General features: G+C 39.2%; 1 protein-coding gene and 1 non-coding gene across 2 annotated transcripts in view; one reads left to right on the forward strand and one right to left on the reverse strand.

Moving 5' to 3' along the window:
* Positions 1-24,087, forward strand: part of MPP4 (MAGUK p55 scaffold protein 4) — a 40,595-nt gene extending 16,508 nt beyond the window's left edge. The window contains exons 11-21 of the mRNA XM_060106742.1: positions 2,788-2,805; positions 5,808-5,846; positions 8,161-8,181; positions 11,180-11,194; positions 12,346-12,387; positions 14,358-14,528; positions 16,087-16,167; positions 19,929-20,022; positions 20,417-20,525; positions 21,531-21,665; positions 23,844-24,087. Coding sequence (XP_059962725.1) covers positions 2,788-2,805; positions 5,808-5,846; positions 8,161-8,181; positions 11,180-11,194; positions 12,346-12,387; positions 14,358-14,528; positions 16,087-16,167; positions 19,929-20,022; positions 20,417-20,525; positions 21,531-21,665; positions 23,844-24,035 — 917 coding nt within the window. The 3' untranslated portion in view covers positions 24,036-24,087. The remainder of the gene's footprint in view (positions 1-2,787; positions 2,806-5,807; positions 5,847-8,160; positions 8,182-11,179; positions 11,195-12,345; positions 12,388-14,357; positions 14,529-16,086; positions 16,168-19,928; positions 20,023-20,416; positions 20,526-21,530; positions 21,666-23,843) is intronic.
* On the reverse strand, positions 22,830-22,933 carry LOC132495591 (U6 spliceosomal RNA). The gene has a single exon (XR_009533317.1). It is a non-coding gene; the product is annotated as a U6 spliceosomal RNA (small nuclear RNA).
* Positions 24,088-24,567: the final 480 nt, after the last annotated feature.

Below are 24,567 nucleotides of genomic sequence, written 5' to 3' on the forward strand. Positions count from 1 at the left end.
CAAAGGGATTCACGGGGGCGAACGCTTGTGAACCACTTACTGCCTTAATGAAGGGTGTCAGTAGCTCACAGAGCCCAGCTAGAACCTGCTGATCAAGGACCTTCTGAAATGCTCTCTGGCAGGAGGAGGGAGAGGGAGAGGGGCATGGACAGGAGGCTGGGAGGGCAGTAAAGTAAACATAGATTTGCCCGTGGAGAGTCCTCATCCACTTTACTTCTCAATTCTCTAAGCCAAAAATTATTTTTTCCCTTGAAAAGATATGATGACAACGATAGAGACATTTTTGAAAGAAAACACTCTTAAAATTCCTTTACACTGACCATATTTTCATACTGTCTTCCAGTTATAGAACCATATTTTACATGGTTACAGTAACAGTTACAATACTACTTTTTATCTTTTTTCTTTAACTTGACATTTTATCAGAAACATTTGTCATGATATAATCTTCATAGTGATATTTTAGTTATTTCCCCTGTGCTTTGAAAAAGTTTGTTTACCAAACCAGATTGAAGTACTTCTTTAACCCATTTTCCTATTTCATTTAGCAAAGGCATGTGAAAGTACTAACTAAGCTTCTAACTAATATCTGATAACTAGTAGGGCCACAGGTTGACATCTAACTTGCTTGCATAGCCTATGTGCCATTTCTATTAGGATTTTGCAAAGTCCATCCTGAAAAGAGTTTGCAGCCGCATATTATTATCCTTACAAATTTCTGAGTTCAGGAACCCCAAGTATGGAGCCACTGAGTTAAAGGGTCACCTCTCACAGGGATGTTTCTTTCTTTGTTTTTTTTTATATTAAAAATAAAAAAGTATAAGTGAGAGCAAAAAAATTCCTTTGCTTCTGAAAATGTTCAGAAAGCATCTTCTTCAAGCAATGCACAGAGATTCTGTTTGTGAGGTAGCTTCAAGGAGATTGCATAATTACTATTGCCCAGAGCTTTAAGACCAGAAGGTGCAGAAGAGACAAGATGACTTGAATCCAGTTGCTCCTAGAGTGGGAGGGCAACATTACTACCGGCAGTAGACTATTCTGACTCGAGTTGGCAAAAAATATCTTCCCCTTTTGCTAACCTATTTGATATTGTCAGTTTGTGGTACGTTGACCACACATAGGAGCAATCTGGAAGTCAACAGAGCTAGGAAATGATTATTTCTGCACTATAATGCCAGTGTTAAACACGTGAGAAGTAATGTTTTAAGCAATAAGTTTGAAGGGATGATTCAATTTATTTTCTGGAAAAATTTTCAGATGTATTCTTGTCTCAAGAATTTCATTCTGTGATGGTGATCCCAGTTTTGGTTTTGGCTTCATCTGAATATTGAGTTAACACTTGGCCCTTTGGTATTGGGCCAATGTGTATATTTGTTACATTTCTATTAACTTGTGAATGTGTACAAAAGAATAATCAGAATACAAGGACTATCTAGCACCTACCACCTGATTTAAGAAAAAGAAAAACATGCTATTATTGTCAGTGCCTTTCTGCATCCCGTCCTTCTTCTCCAGAGGTATCCACTCTTCTGAATTTTGCATTTATCAGTTCCTTACTTTTCTATAGTTTTATGATATATGTTTACATCTTTGAACAGTATATTTTTAGTTTTGCATGTTTTTTGTATAAGCAGAATCATATTTTTGTTTTTCTGTAACCAAATTTTTTAACATTATGTTTGACATTATGTTTGAGATTAATCCATGTTGTAACATTCATCTTTCTTTGTTTTTAAAATTTTATTTATTTAATTAATTTATTTTTGGCTGCATTGGGTCTTTGTTGCTGTATGCAGACTTTCTCTAGTTGTGACGAGCGGGGGCTACTCTTCATTGCAGTGTGGGGGCTTCTCATTGAGGTGGCTTCTCTTGTTGCGGAGCACAGGCTCTAGGGCTCACGAGCTTCAGTAGTCGTGCCACACGGGCTCAGTAGTTGTGGCTCACGGGCTCTAGAGCTCAGGCTCAGTAGTTGTGGCGCACGGGCTTAGTTGCTCCGCGGCATGTGGGATCTTCCTGAACCAGGGCTCGAACCCGTGTCCCCTGCATTGGCAGGCGGATTCTTAACCACTCTGCCACCAGGGAAGCCCCAGGGATGTTTCTGATGGAGCACATCATTTTCTAAACTACCAGGTCATTTCTTTTTAACTGTAGTAGATGATATTGCAAATAAATATTATTTTGTATCTTTCTGTTCTGCCTGAGTGTTACCATGGGAAAAAAAATCTCAGGAAAGGGTTACTACTCAGGATGTATAGGCAACTTTATTACTCAAGAGTTATTGAAAACTTCCAGGCGTGTGTTAGTTTACAGATGTTATTAAAAAGTTATGTACTGAAGATGCACTTGTAATTGTCATCCCTCTTTCTTTCCCTCCCTCCTCTCTCTCTCTCCTTCCACTCTCTCCTCCTTCCTTCTTTTCTTCCTCCCTTTCTCCTCTCTTTCCTTCTTTCCATTCAAGATTTGAGTTCCTAAAATATAATGAATAAATAATAAGTGCATTAATTCAGAACTGAATAGAATGCAACTCTTACAGAGCTTATTGGGATAGAAGGGAATAGGATTTGCCAGAAGCAGATAGATCCCATTTCCAACAAGACTCATAAATTTATTTGTTTCTATAGGATATTCACTTATCATTTTGTTACTAAATCTCCATTGAATTTTTAGAGAATAATTTTGGCACTTTGCTTTTCTTACTGTAGGTAAATTAATCTGATAAACTATAACATAAACTATTGTGCTCACTCTCTCTTTTTTCCCCTGCTTCAATCATTTTTCTGTACCCAGCGATTTCTATGGAAGAAGGTAAGAAATAGTATTTGTGGGGGAAAAAAACTCATCTCCAAAGCCTCCTAGAAATTTCCTATAGTTTTCTTAATTCACTTCAATTTCAATTCAGCTATTTATTAAGCTCTTCCTGTGTGCCTCATAGTGTGCTAATCACTAATACCCTAATTTATAAAAAGATGTCAGTCAAAAGAACACACACTGTGTAATTGTTCTTAACACTGAGACGAATAAAAGAAAAGAGAACCAACATTTACAGGCAGCCCCAGAATCTAACACAGCACATGGTGAGAATTCAATGAAAGTTGTGAAACTGATCCTCTGTTTTGTTTCAACTGCTTTGTACACAATGTCTAAAAATAACCCTGTGATGAAATTGTTATTGTTCCCATTGTGTGGATGAAAAGATTGATAAGGTAAAAACACTGTCAGAAGTTGCAAACAGCAGTGGTCAGGATTAAAGTTGCTCTCTGTCTGAAGGGCACTACATCAGGGGCAAATGGGGCCCCCAGTTATTACCTCTCCCCTTCTCCATGCTCAGACACCAAGATGACTCATTATGATGCCACACACACACACACACACACACACACACACACACACATACAAACAAGAAAGCAAGATGCTGTCTGCTTGTGGAGAGGGGAAAAGAAGAGAGAAGAGCAGTCCCCTTTACCACCATCCACATTTCATCCCTGAAATTGGAAAGGGGAGGGGGAGGAACATGGACAGGCCTTTGGGTCTCTGTGGTCTTGCTGGGTGACAAGCCCACTGTCTTTGTCATCTCAGGCTGCCATAGCAAGATCACACAGACTGCGTGACTTTAACCACAGACATTTATTTCTCACAGTTCTGGGGATTCTAAGTCCAAGATCAATGTTCTGACAGGGTTGGTTTCTGCGGAGACTTTTCTTCCTGGCTCGCAGATGGCTGCCTTCTCTCTGTGTGCTCACATGGCCTTTCCTCTGTGAATGCGGGGTGGGAGAAGTGTGTGGGGAGAGAGGGAGAAGAGAGAGAAAGAGAGAGAGATAGAGATCAGTGTGGTTTCTTTTCCTCTTCTTATAAGGCCACCAGTCCTTTTGGATTAGGGCCCCAACTTTATGACCTCATTTAATCTTAATTATCTCCTTAAAGGCACCATCTCCAAATACAGTCATCTGGGGGCTAGGATTTCAACATATATATGCATTTTTGGAGGGTACAGATCAGTCCATAACACCCTAGTCCATAGTGTGGAATTGTTCATTTTTAAAAAAAGATTTATTTATTATTTATTTATTTTAGGCTGCGTTGGGTCTTAGTTGTGGCGCGTGGGATCTTTGTTGAAGCATGCGGGATCTCTTGCTTCAGTGCGCGGAATTCTCTCTAGCTATGGCGTGCAGGCTCCAGAGCACGTAGGCTCTGTAGTTTGTGGCACATGGGTTCTCTAGTTGAGTTGCCCAAACTCAGTAGATGTGGCACGCAGGCTTTGTTGCCCCGCAGCATGTGGGATCTTAGGTTCCCCACCAAGGATTGAACCCGCATCCCCTGCATTGTAAGGCGGATTCTTTACCACTGGACCACCAGGGAAATCCCTGGAATTGTTAATTTTGAGAGCGCAAAATCCGTGGCTCTTTTAGACCCCAGAGTTACATATTAGAAAAACCGGGACTACTTGCACTGTTATTAGAGATTCTCTCCTGGCCTCTGTAAACTAGGAATGACAATTCTAGTTTTTGTTTGCCTTTAAATCAAAACCCTCTAGTTATGTGCTAGGAACTAATGAATTCACCATTATAAATTACTGATCTGGAAAGTAATCTCTAAATGAATATAAGGAATTGAGCAGCAGTGTTAAAAATCTCAGCTATGTTACTTGTTCATCTGTGCTCCTATCTCTATAAAACAGTATTATTTCATAAAATTTTTCATATTGCATATTTTACTTAAAAACAATCAATGATATGATCTTTAAGGAAGTGATGATAAATTTATATTACTTTATAATATTATAGCTTATTATACAAACTATAATTTGCACTTTTAGAATATATAAGATCAATACATTAAAATAGTATTTATTGATCACCTGGGAACTGTTGGTATCGTGCTAGGCTCAAGATACACAGTGCCGAAAGAAAAAAAAATTTTTTTTTCAGAACATATGTTCAAATCAACTATCTGATATTAAAAGGGAAATTCAATTTAATAATTAGTCATGTGCCTACTATGTGGAAGACACTAAGCTCTATAAAGTACGTAAAAATTAGTTAAGATGATTTCCACTTTTCAAGGAGCTGTCTAGGAGGGCTAATAAGGCAAACACCCAAATGATTATATTATGAGGCAAAGTAGATCTGCAATAGCAGAGAATTCAAGGTAGTAGGAAGAAAATGCTGTGCAGTTCATGGCAAGGATATTCATTTTGATCAGTGTTGAGATGGACCTTGAAGTATTACAGGCTAAGGGAACAGCCTAAGCAAAGGCACAGAGGAAGAATCAATGGAGTCTGCTCTAACAGGAGTGTAAGATACGTAAGATAAGAGACAGCAGTCTTCAAAGCTGGGTGTGGGCCACACTGTAAAGAGCTGTGAGTGTTAGGATGAACAGTTTTAAAAGTTATATTCTTTTATTCTCATACATACATCCCAGCTAAAGGTAAAAATAATTAACATTATTGAGCACTTACCATGTGCCTGAGCTTTTCCTGCATTATCTCAATCCTATCCTATGTAGTAGGTATTATTACTACCCCCATTTATAGACAGAAGATGAGGCTTAGAGGTAAACTAATTTGTCCAGTTATTCAAAAGCCTGTGCTTTTAGAATTTTAACCATTCGATGTCCTGTGGCCTCCCATAGCCTGCACTTTCATTTAGTACAGTACAGCCCTTTGTACCTCTCCGAGTGAGCGATAGTTGTAAGAATAACATGATTATAGGCTGGTCTGAGTTTCATTGCCATAAACCTATACATAGGGAATTTCATTTGTGATACTAACATTTTAACTTCAATTTTTCCCTTTCTATGCTCTTTTATAGAAGATGACATGAAGATTGACGAGAAATGTGTGGAAGCAGGTAGCATTTCCTCTTGATAGATTTACCACCAGGAGAAATATGAAGCAGCTCAGCTATAGATTTCCTGAAGTAGTCAGTCAAAGGGGCCACAGGCCTATTTTCTGGAAGAAATGTGTAAAATAAATCCCCCACCGCAGCCTTTTTCTGTGGTTCTGACACTTGGAAGGGAAGCACAGCTGCAGGAATGTCTCCATGCTTCAGACCAACCTTTTAGAAAGTGTTCTAGAAAGCAGTATTCTGGAAATGATCACAGGAACACACAGTAACACTCAGGTGTTACATTCAGTAACATTCAGGAGCAACTCCTGGAAACCACGTGCTCTTTGTGAAATACTATAAAATATTGAGATATCAGATTTTTATTTCTTAATTTTAAATTTTTTATTTATTTATTTTTTGTGGTACGCGGGCCTCTCACTGCTGTGGCCTCTCCCGTTGCGGAGCACAGGCTCCGGACGCACAGGCTCAGCGGCCATGGCTCACGGACCCAGCCGCTCCGCGGCATGTGGCATCTTCATGAACCCGCGTCCCCTGCATCGGCAGGCGGACTCTCAACCACTGCACCACCAGGGAAGCCCCTATTTATTTATTTTTAAAACATCTTTATTGGAGTATAATTGCTTTACAATGATGTGTTAGTCTCTGCTGTATAACAAAGTGAATCGGCTATACGTACACATACATTCCCATATCTCCTCCCTCTTGTGTCTCCCTCCCACCCTCCCTATGAGATATCAGATTTTTAAAAAGCAAAATATCTATTTTGTTATTGTTTGATACCATTTTCTGGTAGATTCTAGTATAGATCAATAGTCATGTGTTCCAAATTTCTGAGAAATATACAAATACTTTACATTTCTATTCTTAGATTTTTTTTTGGAAATTGGGAGAAGACTTTTCAAATTTAGTGGCAGAACTAAGATTGGTTCAAGAATCACTAGGATTTTGTTGGAAGACTAGTTGGAGAGTCTTTAGTCTGATAGGTGACTTTGTCTTGGCTTTATGGGTTAATCTAGTTTTTAGACATTAGATAATGATATGAAATGTTTAAATACTGGGTATTTCAAAGATTTACATATATTTCCCAGAACAACTACAGAATAATGCTGACATTATATTTATTTTATCAAATACACATCCTGGGTTTTTTGCTTTTTTGTTTTTAACTTGCAGTACTATTCATTTCCTTTCTGAATTTTAATTAAAATTTTTTATTAGGTAACACATTCATATATTTAAAATTCAAAAACTACAGAAGTATATTCAGTAAAATTCCCTCTCTCTTCCTGTTCCCCTACTCAGTTTTCTTTCTTGAGGCAGTAAATGCTCTCAGTTTCTTGGGCATCTCTCCAGACCTATTCTGTGCAATGATGTATATTTTTTTCTCCTCTCCCACACCCTCATTCTCACCTCTTTTTAAAACACAGATGCATGTACTCTTTGATGGTATGCTATATACACTGTTCTGTTCCTGGCTTTTTTACTTAATATTACATATCTTGGAGATGATTCCATCATAGTACATAAAGAGCCTCCTCATATATTTTAAATGATTTATTGGTTGAATAAGTTATTGTGCATTTATATAATGACTTATTGGTAGACATTTGAATTATGTCCAATCTTTTCTATTATAAACAATGCTAAATATATCATTTCACAAATGTGTGTATACCTTAGATGCAGCATTGCCTGATGTAAGGATGTGTGTGTTGGTAACATTGCTATATATTTCTAATTGCTCTCCATATAAATTCTAGTTTTTTTATGCTTAATGTCTCTTTAAAACACTAACAAGAATTGTTTTAACTGATGAGGGACTTGGTTTATCTCAGGTATTTCTCAGTCACCTAAACAACACTAACCCAACCAGGCCATTCATATGCTCCTTCTTCTAGCCACACTCCCCTTGCTTATGGACCCCCCAAAGCTTCAAGTAAACCTCTAACAGCAAAGCTGTATAGTATCCAACCATCTATTGGTGTTTACCATGACATTCCCCCTTTTCCTTCCCTCTGAGCTTCTTTTTAATTTAATTTTATTTATCCTCTTCTATTTTATGATTTTATTTATTTATTTTAAGCTCCTGCTGTACCCCTTCTTGTCATCACAGCCCCACTGCTTATATATACTCATTTAAGGCTTTATATGCCACAGACACACCACTGAGTTGGCCTTGATTTAGGAAAAACATTTTAAAAGTGGTGTGTGTGTAGAATCGTAGGGTCAGGGAATCAGACTGTTGAACTATAGACTCAGTATGGATAGTAATATAACTATACTTTTGGTTTTTTGCCTCCGTGGAAAACCATAGATGAAGAAACATTTGAATCTGGTAAATAAAACATGAATATTTTATACTGATTTTTAAATGTATATTCCAAATGTTGGTATAACTTAAACACTTTTAATGACACAGTAATTGCTTAAAGACATCAACAGTATAGTCATGAGATATTGTAAACTTCACCATAAGCAGTGATTCTCATTAGGGACATTTTGGAACCCTATGGGGGCATTTTTGGGTTGTCACATTGATTGGGGACACTACTGGCCTCTAATTGGTGGGAGTCAGGGATGCTAGATGACCTGCTGTGTGTGAGACCATCCTGCATGATCTCCTGAATGTCCCGCTGGACAAAACTCATTAGGAATCTGAGTAAGTAGTTCTTTAGTACACAACAGTGATGTAAGTTTTCACAAGATGTAACATGATAAGCTCATTGGTTTAGAAGACAGTCATTATGGAGAGAGACATTTAGACAGAATAAAGACATTGCCTTGAAATTACTGAATAATTTATTCCACACATTCTAATCCATACTGATATTAAATCAACCAGAAAGTGAGGTATCTATACCAAACCAATTATTTTCTTTTTCTTTAATATGTTATTGCCATTATTGATGACACATGGTATCATCACGTGTCTGTTCCTCAAAGTAATGTTGACGTTATTAGTAACAAAATAAGGCCCATGGAGTGTTTTGAAAAACTGGCAACCTTTTGGAGCATGTTAACATTACTAACTTGCTTCCAAGTGTATGATGTTTCCTCATTTTCTCCATTTCATCAGTGCTTTGGCATATTACACCTACCTCAGTTAAGGCAATTTCCCTCTTTCCCATATATACCAATAAATCTGGTCTGTTATCAGAACACTTTGTTCTAGTTTCCACTTGTTACTGTGCTCTTCTATTTTTCTATACTTCATATAAGGACTATTTTCTGATCTTCTCACTTCCTTTAAATCCATGCTTCTTCAGTATAAGTAGGTATAAGCATCTAATAGTTTATGTCTTCTAGAGAAGCCATGCCCAAAGATGTATATTTTGAAATATATACTTTTTGAAACACGTACTTTTAAAACATAAATTACTTCCTTTTAATTTTCCATTACATTACAGTTAGAGCATTACGTTGCTGTTTTAAAATGATGTGTTAGAATATATCTATGAATTTCATTTTTTAAGCTTAGAGAGATTGTTATAAATATTAGCTATAAAAGAAGATAGCATTGGGACATCCCTAGCGGTCCAGTGGTTAAGACTTCGCCTTCCAGTGCAGGGTGTGTGGGTTCAATCCCTGGTCGGGGAGCTAAGATCCCACATGCCTCATGGCCAAAAAATCAAAAACACGAAACAGAAGCAATATTGTAACAAATTTAATAAAGACTTTAAAAATGGTCCACATCAAAAAAAAATCTTAAAAAAAAAGTATTGAGACACATGGAGCTGGGAACTACTCACCTAAATTATTTATGTACCATTTATGTTGCTTCTAAATTTCCTATTTTCAATTAGATAGTTGGCTTGTTAGGGGTAACCTTTTTTTTTTTTTTTCCCCACACTGCTGCCCAGCTTGTGGGATCTTAGTTTCTTAGTTCCCGGACCAGGGACTGAACCCGAGCCACGGCAGTGAAAGCGCCAAGTCCTAACCACTGGACCGCCAGGGAATTTCCTGTTAGGGGTAATTTAATGATCTACACTTGGTTCAATGTTTGGGATTGGTTTAATTTTTAATTCCTCTGGATTATAGTCATCCTTCTTTGCTCTGTTCACCGCATCATTTTGTTGGGAGACACTCTACACACCAAAGTTGTGGTTGAGGCTTAGAGGTATTGTGACGTCTGTGAAAGGAGAGGCAGTATTGCAGTGGTCAATGCCATGGACTGGAGCTGGATTGTCCAAGCATGAATCCTGGTCCAACTAGCTGGGGGTCATCTGTCACGTAACCTCTCTGCCCTTCAGGTGCCCATGTCTAAAGTGGAAAAAATAATTTATAGAAGTAAAGTGCTTAGAATGTAAGTGCATGAGTGTTAGCCAGCATTTTAATGAAGAAGTAATAGGGGCAATCAGCACCTAGTTCTCTAATAACAGCACTGCGGAGGAAAGTGTGCAGCTGCCCTTAGTTACTGCAAAGCACTCCTTCTGGACTCCTCTTCGTCAAAAAAGTGAGAACTCTCAAGTACATTATTCTGAACCCAGCTCACTTGGGAGCTCAGTTAAGGAACAATTGGCACCCAGCTGGCATTTTTTCTAAATAAATAATGACAGTCATTCATGATGCTTTATTCTGTTACTTAGAGCATTTAATGGGCAGTTAAGTTTCTTCAGTTTTGGTCCCAACTCTTCTCTGAATGAAGTATCATGTGACCTCTTTGGATTTCCCTGGATGGTATAGTCTAATTAGGAATGCCATTTAAAAAAACAGATAAAAACACCCCCCCCCAACAAAAACCAAACAAACAAAAACAGGGGTGATGGATGTTTCAAGATGTCTAGAAAACAAAGAAAACAGTACACTCTGTGTTCAGTTGCACCTGTCTTCAAGGGACCAGCTGGAGATGGAAATGTGTGACTGGACCCGGACAGGTAAGGAATGAGGACACTTGGGCCAGAGGCTGTTGTAGAGCTTCCCCAGTGGCCCTTCCACCACTTCCTCGTCTTCACAGGGCTGCAGCTAGATGGCCTCTGGGAGAGAAAGGAAGAAGAGGTTCAAATCAGTTGCCTTGAAAATTTCTCTTTCAAGCCCCATTCTTTGCCAACCAAGTACAGAGGAGTCTGCATGGATAGAAAGCCTTCAAGGAGAGTCTAGATAAGCAACTTGCAGGAAAAGTTACTGTCTGCTGGGCAGCAGAGGCAGGTCCAACGAGTTTCTGAGTTTCCAGTTGTGTGATGTTCATTTGCCTTGGCAGGTCTTGCCCAGGTTACAACTTTCTCTAAGGGTGACATGAATGCCTCACTTGTGTCATTTGTCTTTATTTTGCCAACTTGATCTTCTCAAAGGCTTAACTTTTTCATGTCTGTTTCTTCACTTATCCAAATATCCAGAGGAACTTTCAGAAGGTGACTACTCATTTTTATGTCCTTGATAAGCCAAATAGAGCTATGTTTGAGATCTTTCAGTGCCTCAACATGAGTACTTGACTGGATATATTTTAAGATAAGATATGATATTTTAAGGGTGAAATCAGTGATGAGATATACAATGTCATAGAAAATATTTTTAAATGAACAATGATAGTAATTAAGCTTTATCACTGTATCCCTAAGTAAACATTTCCTTTTAAACTTATTTCCAATTTTCAGTTAGAAAAATATGCTTACTTACCAGAAGATGGAATTGATATTGGTGTGTTTTCTTTATATTTTAAAATGGGTGTTTAAACACAAAGGTTAAGAAAGAAAGGTATATGTCCATTCATTCTATGAACAAATGCTCTTTCTATATTATTTTGATGATCGGAACAGAGTTGTAGAAGTGAAAAAGAATACATGTTAGTAAAAAGTAATTTGAAAATGATATTTTTATAATATTTTTTCCCAGAGTTTTGGACAATTTTTCTGAGACCCCAATGGAAGCAGAGACAGAAGTTTAAACAAGCTCTAGATGTTACTGCTGGGCACAGTTTTCCTAACTTTTGTCTCTCAGAGTCCTGGACAGTCAGAAACAATTTGCAGCCATAAAACAAATACTACTTTCATACAGAATGAACCACTTCATAAGGGAAAAGAATAAAAACCCATTTCTAACAAAGAGATTAATTATAGGACCTACAGAACACCATATCTATGAGTTAAAGCCAAGACCAGTTTATATGTTTCCTTTTTTGAAAATCAGTTTTCTTTGGGTACATTTTAAAATGTGTACCCAAATTTATGTTTTTACTATGACTCAATATCTTTCTTATAACTTTAAAGAAGGCTATGATAGTTTTTTGTTCCATGATAGTTTTTTGTTCCAACCATACTAGACAGAATATATTCAGTGTGTTGCTAAATTTCTGGATAGTGTCTCTATATAGTTTGGTGCATGTGATAGGATAGAAAGTGCTTAGGACATTTTTCAATAAGGCACTCAAGGATAAATTCAGCTGTGCTGCCATCTACTGAAATAGTGTCTCTTGAAGATTTGAAGATAATTTCATGCATCCATTCTAAGTAAAGTTCTCGTTCTCCTCTGCCATATTCTGTTCCTGCCATTTGCTGTGTTACAGACAAGGAGGAATTCGTTGGCTATGACCAGAAGTTCTATATTGGTAGGTAATGATTAATAAAAGGTGGGTCTTTGTCACTTGCTAAGTTATATTCATATGAATATAACTTATTATATGAATTATGAATGAGCCTAACTCTTCTGAAAGCTTCTTTTGCCGATGGATGTTCCCAAACTTGTTCTTTGTTCTGGTTTCTCTCTATCCTTTTTAAAAAAATAATCAGTATTCTGATGTGTTGATCATTTATTGTAATTCATCTGGTTTATATTGGATATCTCCTAATTATTCATCAAACACAAGTCTTTTGTTTTCTTCCAGTCTGTTCCATAATGTATTCACCTTACTCTAAAGAGACCAATTCTCTGACCACTATACTTATTTTTTATGTTCACGTTTCCATGAGCTGAGCAGAGCTTTCTGAAAGACCAGGCACCTTCACCATTCATTTAAAACCATGCTGGGCTTCCTCCTTATGTGAGACAGTGGGAAAACAGCAGGGCTGCAGGGTCTGTAAAGCAGAATGTTGGTCTCCAGGTCTGGATGCACATTGGAATCACTGGGGGGCTTTAAAAAACATGGGGCCACTTTTCTGCATCCCTTCCAGAATAATTCAGCCCAAAAGCCATTAGGCAGGCTGAGTAGGGTAGGCATCTACACAAATGTGGAGAAGAAGCAGCCTAGAGTGGGGCATCAGAGCTTGAGCGGGGTGGGGGGGAGGGCATCACTGCAGGGGTGATGGCAGCCTGGAGCAGGTCGTTGGAGCCAAAGTGAGTGGGGCAGCTGCCATCACTTGGGTCCTGACACCTCACAGCCTCTATAAATATGCCCCCCTTACCTAGTTTGGGCTTGGCACTTCCTGCCAGGCTGCTGGATACTATGTGTCCCCCATCCTGCCCAGGTGCTGTTAATTGATACAATAAGTAAATGTATTGAGGCTAATAAGAGCTAGATTTCCCACTCTTAGAGAAAGGAGTTACCCATATGGAAAGGAGGAAGGCTAGAATGAAAACTGTAGTGTCGAATTGGTATTGTAGGCATTGGTGTGAACTCATGGTGTTCAACACATATAGATACAAGCAATGTAAATGTGTGCATATTTATATATTCACATATAGTCCCTAGCTCTATCTTCTGACAGGACCTGGGAATGGCTCTGAAAATACCAGAAAGCCCTGTGATTCAGTAGGCAGATTATGTGGGACTCTAGGAGTTTGGAAATCACCACTAAGATGTCCAACTCTGCCACTGAGCACACAGTGGTGGGCAACCACCTAACCTGCCTGTGTCTAAGTGTATCCACCTGAAACATAAATCAAATCATGCCACACCCAACCCTCCACCGTCCAGCGACTTCCCATCCCACTTTGACCACAATCCAACAGTTGGCCAAGTCTCTGTGTGGCCTCCTGGCTTCCTTTCCAACCCCATTTCCTACCACTCTCCCTACTGCCCACTGCCCCTCAGTACACAGGCCTCCTTATCTTCCTCAAGCACTCCAAGCAAGATCCTTTCTCTGCACCTTCTCAATGCTGTTCCCTCAGCCTGCACTGCTGTTCCCCACAGACGCCCACCTCCTCACCTGGCTCCGTTACATCATTCAGAGCCCTGCTCAGTGTCGACTTTTCAGAGACGCTTAAATGATCCGCCAACCTGAAAAAGCATCCCGGTCACTATCCACTTACCCTTCTTCTAAGCACTTATTTTTGTTGCAGTTTATTTTTCTCTCTCCTCCTACATAAAATGTAAATTCCATGAGGAAATGGGCTTGGTTTAGTTGACCACTGTATCCCCAGCACCAATGCCCGGCACATAGCAGGCGCTGGATGCAACTTAGAGGTCACGTGGGGGCATTTTGCTGTTTTCCTTTGTATTGCTTCCTATCTTCTACCTTCAGACAGATGTGTGTTAATTAACTCTTCCGGATCACAGTCACGCATGCTCCGTCAGGTGTGAGGCAGGAAGAGACCTCTCCTGCCCTGGGCCTCACGTCCTGTTTGTTTCTTCCCTCGCAGCCGGTTTCCGTCGCAGCATGCGCCTCTGTCGCCGCTGGTCCCACCTCAGCCAGCTGCGAGCCAAGGTATGCGGCGCCAGCCCCTGCTCCGGCGCAGCGGGCGCCCCGTACGAGGAGGTGGTGCGGTACCAGCGATGCCCTGCAGACAAGCACCGCCTCATTGTGCTCGTGGGTATGTCCCCGAAGGCAGTGTCTCCTCATCCATGACGAGGCTCTCCTGGATTCAGTAGTCTTGCATTGGGAGTAGTGGTAAAAGTAAGAGCCTTTATGGACCTGCATATAAACACCTTAAAAAAAATAAAGCCTGTTTTTTATGCGTGTTTATAAATGAAACGTTATGGATCATGCTTTTATTGTCTACAATTGAATGCGGTATGCCATGGTGTATATGAACTTGTGTAATAACAAGATGTAGTATGATTAGGTTATAAGTGAGATTTTAAAAAATACCTGGTTTAGAATTTGTTCTATAAGCACAGATGAATGTTCCCCCCCAGACTGGATCATTAGTCCATATTAGAAATAAAAATGCTTAAGATTCATTCCCTTAAGAAATTTGTAACCATCTCCTTTAGAAGAGTGCCTAAAAGTCTTCTAGACTGTATCTTTGGTGCTGAAGAACAGGGCAAATATAGTGCTGGGATGATCGACTTTTTAAAAAAACTTTTAAAATTATTTTTGGCTGCATGGGGTCTTCGTTGCTGTGCGCTGTCTTTCTCTAGTTGCAGAGAGCTGGAGCTATTCCTTGCGGTGCACGGGCTTCTCATTGCAGTGGCTTCTCTTGTTGCGGAGCATGGGCTCTAGGTGCGCAGGCTTCAGTAGCTGTGGCACGTGGGCTCAGTAGTTGTGGCTTCTGAGCTCTAGAGCGCAGGCTCAGTAGTTGTGGTGTAAGGGCTTAGTTGCTCTACAGCATGTGGGAGCTCCCTGGACCAGGGCTTGAACCTGTGTCCCCTGCATTGGCCGGCGAATTCTTAACCACTGTGCCACCAGGGAAGCCCTGAGTTGATCTACTTTGTGACCAAGATCTCTGCAAAGCTGGTTACTACAGCAGTAGGAACTTACCTCTTACTGCCATCTTCCCTGTGTATTCCAGTTGTGATCAAGGCAGGCCCCTTTGGAGCAGAACAACATACCTTACAGCCAGGACCAGCTACAGAATTTTTAGGATGCTGGGCAAAATGAAAATGCAAAAGCCTCTTATTAAAAAATGATTAAGAATTTCAGTGTGGGAGCAGGAGAGCATTAAGCCAAGCGCAGTAGCCTAAGCGTGGGTTTGTGGACCACACAGTTCTCTGCTCATGTTGCACATGGGGGTGCTGACTCCACCATCTGTCAGGAGATAGGTCCCTGAATTCTGTAATTGTGGAAGCTGGTTGTGATGTGATAGGAACTTCATGGGAAGAGAAAAGGCAGCTTGTCTCAAAGGATCTGACTCGAGGCCAGAGAATTCTGAATATCCAACTTAGATGAAGTTTGCTGGGGTGAGAGGTTCCTGCAATTTGCTACCTCATTTCTGAATGTTGGAGAAGTGTGGGCTACTCCATGGGTCACCAAGAAAATTCCCAAGAGTTTTCTGGGGTTATTTCAATTCATGCGAATGGAAACGATGTTATTTCCCCAATACCACGTGCTCACAAGTGTCTTCAGCAGGAAGACTGAAGTGATGATTTCATCACGTAGCTCTACTTATCCACCTCTAATAATTTCCATATGTGGTGTTTTGTGTTTAGGACCTTCTGGTGTGGGAGTAAATGAACTGAGGAGACAACTCATTGAACTTGATCCGAACCGTTTTCAAAGTGCTGTGCCACGTACGTTTACTTTTTCTTTCATAGGGGTTCATGTTTTGGTAGAACTTTCTTTGCCTCAGCAGATGTACTCATCTCACTTAACTCTGTTATACCATCTTTGTTGTAAGAATATAAGACACAAGAGATAGTCCTCAATCTTTCTAACTATATTTATTTTAATAGAGGAAATTGATTTACTAGCGTGTAGCCTAGCTAGGCTTTTAAAAGGTGACTCTTCTTTTCATTTTTTGGCAATCATGTAGATAACCTTTCAGGAAAACTAAATATTTAGCAATAATGGCTAACATTCATTCAGTACTTACTATCTTCCTGGCGGTGTGCTTGGCTCTTTAAATGCTTTATCATATTTTAAATTTTAATATATGCACATATAATTTTTTTTTTGTGGTACACGGGCCTCTCACTGTTGTGGCCTCTCCCGTTGCGGAGCACAGGTTCTGGACGCACAGGCTCAGCGGCCATGGCTTACGGGCCCAGCCACTCCGCGGCATGTGGGATCTTCCCGGACCGGGGCACGAACCCGTGTCCCCTGCATAGGCAGGCAGACTCTCAACCACTGTGCCACCAGGGAAGCCCTGCACAAATAATTTTATATAACCTATAAGTATTATACCATCCAAGCTGGAGGAGCCTGTGGGTGTGGGTGCTTCCCCTTCACCTCAAGGCAAGAGAGAAGTTAGGAAAACCACTTAAAGAGCTTAATATGTGTTCCCTACTGTCTGGGAGACACAGAAGACTAGTGTCAGAATGATATCTGAAAAATCTAAAGGATGAGAGCTTAGAGGAAGTGGCCAAAGGCTGTATTTTGGGAGGTAGCTGCCCTTTTAGAGTCTGTCACAGCAAAAGAGTTGTGATTTTTCCCAAGGACCAGATCTGGGTGGATAACGTGGAAGAGAGTCAGCCTGGGGTTGTCTTGGTTCTTGCCCAAGAGGAAGCCTCTGTAAAAGGAGGCCAAAAGTGAACCCCCAGATACCCGAGGGTGTGGAAGAAATCACAGATGGCTAGGTGGAATAGAGATGGATTTGGGATATGCAGCAGCGCTGGTGGTGGCGGTAGCCTCTGCAGAATAACCCACTACATCCTCTAGGAGATAAAGAGCCAGATTTAAACATCTGCCAGGTCTAAAAGGAGCCAAGAGCAACCAGCATCAGCGTCAATTAAAGTAAGAATTTTCCTGTGCTGCTCGCCTCTCCTCTCTCTCTCTGCACTCTAGCCTTGCAGAGTTATAAAATTGGGGGAGGAGCAGTAGAAATGCAATGAAAGGGAAGAGAAGAACTGAATCAAACTCAGTTTCCTGACTTCTGACTTCTCTGGTGGCAGGCTTCCATGGGTGAGGCCATTCTGAGCCAGTTGTGGGGAGAAGAAGCCTAAAATATTAATGAAGTTCATAATTTCGATTATTACATGGGAACGGAATTTTAATTATAAAATTGAGGCTGAGTTTTTGGCATGAATGATAATGAACTTTTTAAAAAAACCTAAGAGCAATCAGGAGAGTCACAGGAATTTCATCCAGGCCAGGGAAAACAAAGTTGTTTTATGATCACATTCCATTGGTTGTGCTTTCCAAGTACAGTTTACATATGTAAGAATGGACACTAATCTCAAAAACAAAAACTAATAAAGAAAACACCATTTTCAATAATCTGGATAAAAATAAAATGCCCACAGAACACAGAAGAATTGTAAGTTGTCTGGATAACCATCATTCAAAGTGGGAATATGTCGCCCATATTTTGCATTTTAAAGTCAGTGAACAGGGTTTCCCTGGTGGCGCAGCGGTTGAGAGTCCGCCTGCCGATGCAGAGGACGTGGGTTCGTGCCCCGGTCCGGGAAGATCCCACATGCCGTGGAGCAGCTGAGCCCATGAGCCATGACCACTGAGCCTGCGCGTCTGGAGCCTGTGCTCCGCAACGGGAGAGGCCACAACAGTGAGAGGCCCGAGTACCGCAAAAAAAAAAAAAAAAAAAAAAAAAAAAATTTAGTGAACAGTTTTAAGCTTAAAATGAATGCCTTAAAATGAATTATGCACCAATTCACAGACTTTAACCTACCATATAAAATACAGTCCAATAGAAGCCAAGGAGAAAGGGTCATTTTAGGTACTATCACCTGAGAACTAGAAATTTTTTCAGTACAAAGCCTTAGAAGAGGGACTTCCCTGGAGGTCCAGTGGTTAAGACTCCATGCTTCCATTGCAGGGGACGCAGGTCTGATCCCTCATTGGGGCACTAAGATGCTGCATGCTGCGCAGCATGGCCAAAAGACAAAAACAAAAATGCTATAGGAGAAGTGGCATAACTGTAGGAACTATAAGGATATAAAGAGAGGCTTGAATAAAGAAAAAACAAAAATGATCCCCAGATGACCTTTGCTTTCTGAGCTTCTTGAAATGTCTGGAACTCCTTTTATCATTTAGGGCCTGTTTCAAATTCCTACTTGGTTGTTTCCATGTGTTGATATCATCAGATGTTGATATCATCAGATGTTGTTCCATGTGTTGATATCATCCTTAAACTTTATCAAATACAAATACACATTTTTTTATGAATAAGGAGAAATTTTTTTTTTTTTTTTTTTTTTTGCTGTACGCGGGCCTCTCACTGCTGTGGCCTCTCCCGTTGCGGAGCACAGGCTCCGGACACACAGGCTCCGCGGCCATGGCTCACGGGCCCAGCCGCTCCGCGGCATGTGGGATCTTCCGGGATCGGGGCACGAACCCGTGTCCCCTGCATCGGCAGGCGGACTCTCAACCACTGCGCCACCAGGGAAGCCCGAGAAATTTTTTTAATACAGGTTAAGGGACTAGCAGCTTTGCAGTAGATACAGGTCACAGAGTTGGAACCGTGTCTTATTCATCTTTGTGTTCTAAGAACCTAACATGATAGCAGGAACATAGGCACTCAGTATATGTTAGTTGAATAAATGGATGAGCAGACAATGAATCACTTTTAGGTATTCAGTGAACTCCTATGTTCTACACCAGGTACTATTTAGGCTGAAGAATCTATAATCAAAGTGGTGATATCAAAGAATCAGACTGAATCCAGACTCCACCAATCTTTCCTTTCTGGAGATGACTAAAACTAAAAACTAATCACCATCTCACTTGGATACTAATGTATCTGGGCAAAACTGCAGACTGTCATGAGCTTTCTCCATTTCAAATCTGAGACAATCTGGCATAGTAGGAGACATTAGTCTGGGAGGAGTCAGGACACCTAGGTGCTTGTTTTCAACTTTGTTTTTCATTTGTTTTATTCATGTGAGCAAGTTAGTTACTCTCTAAAATCTTCAGTTACTTACCAGTAAATTACAGATAACAACCTTTTACTTAGCTACGAATGTGAAGGATGAAATGAGATCTTGGGAAATGCATTATCTAAACATAAGATATTGCGGGTGTTGCTACCCGGGGGGCCTTAGCCACCTTAGGGCTCACATATACTTCACTACTTCCTGTTCTGAAGTAACAGCAAGAGTTCCCTTAGGGCCTTCTTATCTTGGCTTAATACATAATACACTCTGGTCTAGTTTATACCACGAACACTTAACAAAGGCTTATGATTAGCTGATTTTGATATGAGAACTTCTACTTTCTTATCACCAGTCTGGCTTCCCTTTTTGGTTCTAGCATTAAATTTATCTATCCGTTTATGTATTCATTTATTTATTTTGATCAGACATCTTTATCCAAATGCATATGGGTAATAAAAGATTGAAGATTCTAAAATCTTTTTAAAAATTCCCTTTTTTGTCAGATACTACTCGTTCCAAAAAGAGTTATGAAATGGATGGCCGTGAGTATCACTATGTGTCAAAGGAAACATTTGAAAGCCTCATGTATAGTCACAGGTAAGCTAGACGTCCAGAATCTGATTCTCCCCTCTGGGTGTTTAACATTCAAACTAGAACCTCTATTTTTATGCATTGTCCAAAACTCCTGGGGTAATTTTTTTTGCATCTGGAAAATTGAGTAAGGAAATGTATATTGATTTACTAGTACACCAAATCATTGTGTTTGGAGAGGGAGCAGAACTGAGCTGCAGATTTTAGAGAATTTGAAGAAGTAGTTAAGTCCTAGATCTCCTAACATATTTTTTTTCTCCTGTCAAATATCCACTAATTCATTTTGTGCCATCAAGGTCCACATATTTTATTCTATTCTGTTGCAGTTTATCTTTATGTTATTACTAATAATATTTTACCTGTAGAAACAGTTCTTGTTTTCTTTGTCCCACCCTTGCAGGATGCTTGAGTATGGTGAGTACAAAGGCCACCTGTATGGCACTAGTGTGGATGCTGTTCAAGCAGTCCTTGATGAAGGAAAGATTTGTGTCATGGACTTAGAGCCTCAGGTGGGTCTGTGGTGGAGTATTTCCCATCTCCCCAAAGTAATGAATGCATGTCATCCATTTTATACACATGCTTTAGGTTGTAGTTGAGACACTTTATTCTGTTAGGATAAGACCACTTCCCATATCTAAGGACCAGGACCTTACTTGAAGGATCAATTGCCATTATCTTGTCTTAGTTGGGGAAAAAAATCTAGTTTCTCAGACAAACAAACAAAAAAACAGAACTGAGCAGGTAGCCATAAAGAAAACTAAGAATCTTGCTTTGATCTTGATCACAAAGGCATCAAGGTAACTTCTTGTGGAGGGAATAACATGTTGCTTTACACAAGGAGGTGAGGTTCCTATGTTATCATATCGATAGCTGTCTCCCTGAGACCATATGTGGAATAGAGCAGGAATAAGCGAGTTACAGTAAGATAAAAAACATACAATGTGTAGTCCAAATTTTTATAATCCTGTATTTTCTTTGTATTTTCTGTAGTCATGTAAAAATATACCTTGTGTGCTAAAGAAAATCAGGAGACATGAGATTTGTTCTCACTTGGTGGTCAAACTGGTGGTCAGTGTGAAGATGTCAGTTTTATCTGGTTTGAGACAATGGCAAGAGGAAAGGGAAGTGAGGGTGAAACAGAGCTGATTGGCCTTGAGAGTCTGCCCTTGTCTTTTTCCCATGAGATCATGTATAGAATCCTATTCTCAGATTTCAATAAGGATGTCATAGCTAGCAAGAGGAAGAACCAGTATTTGATCTTAATTTTGATTCCAGAACCCCATCTCTTAATTATTAAAATGTTTTTTAGAGTTGAGGACTTGGGAGCACATGAGAATATACTCTGGTTAAAAATAACTGCTAATTTCTGTTCTTAGAAATTTTGAGAACATTCATGTTGATTCCAGGAAACTAGGACTTCTGTTTTTAGATCTTCAATCTAATGCTCTCCCAACTGAGATATTTTGGTTGCTGGGACTTCTGTTTTTAAATGTGCATGTAATTTTTCTGTGTAGGGTATTCAAGTGGCTCGAACCCATGAACTGAAGCCCTATGTCATATTTATAAAGCCATCTAGCATGAGTTGTATGAAGCAATCTCGGAAAAATGCCAAGATCATTACAAACTACTTTGTGGACATGAAGTTCAAGGTAAGATACAGAGGAAATAGATGAGTGTATTGTGGGGTTTTTTTCCTAGTCAAAAAATTACTGTATTGTTTCCAGAGCGTCCCTATGTTAAGGAATATAATTTTTGTTTCTAATGAAACAAAAATTTATGATTTTTGTTTCATTTATCCTTTTTACTGGACATCATTTATAGATATTAAAATAAAGTTTAATAACTACTATAAGGCTACTCATTTTTTTTCTCCTCTTTTTGGGTTTAGCTTTTTAAAAAAAGGCCCTCAAGCCACAATTTGCAGTCACACAGAAATTGGGTGTGTGTATTTTATTTTTTTATTTTTTTAAATATTATTCTTGTTTCGTTTCTTTTTCTTATCTTTTTTTTTCCCAGCTCTTTAATTAATTAATTTATTTTTGCTGTGTTGGGTCTTCGTTTCTGTGCGAGGGCTTTCTCTAGTTGTGGCAAGCGGGGGCCACTCTTCATCGCTGTGCGCGGGCCTTTCAGGCCTCTCTTGTTGCGGAGCACAGGCTCCAGACGCGCAGGCTCAGTAGCTGTGGCTCACGGGCGTAGTTGCTCCGTGGCATGTGGGATCCTCCCAGACCAGAGCTCGAACCCGTGTCCCCTGCATTAGCAGGCAGACTCTCAACCACTGCGCCACCAGGGAAGCCCCTGGGTGTGTGTATTTTAAATAGATTATTTATTTTACAAAAGCATTTGAATTTACTTTGAAATGCTCTAGTCAATTATCTCATCTGTAATATGAGATAGCTTTATAAATATATATTAAAACACAAAGGATGTTTATTAATGATTATAGCAATAATAGAGGGGCCAAGCCAGGTGGGATTAATCAGTTATTCTTTTTCCCAGATATACATATATATTTTTTTCGTTAAATATACTTTAAATATTTTAAATCATAACATACATTCAGCAAGGTGTATAAATCTTAAGTGTACAGCTCAATGACTTTTTACATGTGTATGCACCCAGGTAACCATCACCTACATCAAGATATTACATCCATTTGTTTGTGTGTGCATGTAAGTGTGTGTGGTAAAAAACATATAACATAAAACACAAAACTTACCATCTTAACCATTTTAAGTGTACAGTTAAGTAGTGTTAAGTCTATTTATATTGTGAAGCAGATCTCCAGAACTTTTTCATCTTGCAAAGCTCAAATTAAACATATGGACTGCTCCACGAATTTGCATGTCATCCTTGAATAGGGGCCATGCTAATCTCTACATCATTCCAATTTTAGTATATGTGTTACTGATGGGAACATGAGGTATCATTATATTATCCTTTATCTCTCTATTTTTATCTTCATTATTTTTTCAATGGCTACCGTATGAAAGTTTGATTCTCCAGTTTGCATTTCGAACAGTGGAGTCTGTGGATATATTCTCTGAGTCTTATGGGCATTTCAAATTCTGTTCTCATTTTTATGGCAATCTAAAAAATTAACAAAATTGCTTCTGGTCATCTTATAAAGGAGTACTGCCACAAGATCTCAGTGCCTGTGTTTATGTTTGTGTTTATGATTGCATTAGCAATAAGTTGTACTATTTTAATTATTGTGGACAAATAAGAAAATAGTAGCAATGAATATAATGCATTAGTGCCAAGTGAAGGCCAAATGACCTTGACTCAACGAACATTTCACAATAGTAGAAACAGACAATATTATAGGTGAATTCAGCCACATGAAGCAAAGAGTAATAAAGGTATGCCTCATTTCGAAGAACCAGTTCATACCATCCTCATGTGCAAAGTGGCCATTTTGTATCTGCAAAATAATGTCATTCTTATCAGATTAATGTTCATTTGAAATTTATGTTTTAAGTTTTATTTATATTTAACTGGTAAAATTTCTTTGGTTTTATGTTGTATATGGTTTGAGAACTTCAAGTGTTTAGATAATAGAGTAAGATAATTTAAGTCCAAATAGGAAGTTGAGAGGTTTCGTCTGTCTACAAACTGTTACTCAATTTTGTGAAAACCTGACCTGGGAGACATTAAGTAAGACTAAAGATAGAAACAAAAGCTTTGTGGTATAGAATGGAGGACATTTATATGACATAATGGTGTTTATAAACAGCTATACAACTGAATGTAACAGAAATAACAAACTGCATATTATTTCTATTTGTCTCATTAAGTTTGCTATGCATATTTTTCGATTTCTCCTAAAGGATGAAGATCTACAAGAGATGGAGGATTTAGCCCAAAAAATGGAGACTCAGTTTGGCCAGTTTTTGGATCACGTGATTGTGAATGACAGCTTGCAAGATGCATGTGCCCAGTTGTTGTCTGCAGTTCAGAAAGCTCAGGAGGAGCCTCAGTGGGTACCAGCAACATGGGTTTCCTCTGATACTGAATCTTAAGGAGGCCTTCTGCTTAATACTGGAGTTGTAACAATGTTCACCTATTACAGAGAGCTGGGAAAACAGCTGCAATCTAAAACAGCACTATTGTATTTGCCCTGTTATAATGTGTGCAACTTTAAAAGTACTGCAGTTCGTTAATTAATCTTATTTGAAAAAAACCTGTATTGTATGGTTATGTAGAGTTATCTATTTGGCTTTCAGGGAAAAATGCATTCCTTTACCTCATATGCAGCAACTGGTAGGAATATGAACAATGTTAAGTCACTGAGTAAGAGAACCTTTCACAGATTTCACATGGCTTTTGTATGATTCAGATAAAAATAGCTTTCATAAATAAAATACGTCGTATTTAATGTCAGAAACTGTATTTTACCTTAAGAAACTTCTGTTGTATAAACATGGATTTGACAAAAAGTACCTAGTTGACTAACTGCAAGAAAGAAGGGTTAATATACATATTTCACATCTAACATCAAAACTTACAGAAACAGCACTGCTCTCATTTTACACATTAGGCTGCAAGGAAAAA

Source organism: Mesoplodon densirostris, chromosome 8, assembly GCF_025265405.1.
Source record: "Mesoplodon densirostris isolate mMesDen1 chromosome 8, mMesDen1 primary haplotype, whole genome shotgun sequence".
Taxonomy (NCBI): domain Eukaryota; kingdom Metazoa; phylum Chordata; class Mammalia; order Artiodactyla; family Ziphiidae; genus Mesoplodon; species Mesoplodon densirostris.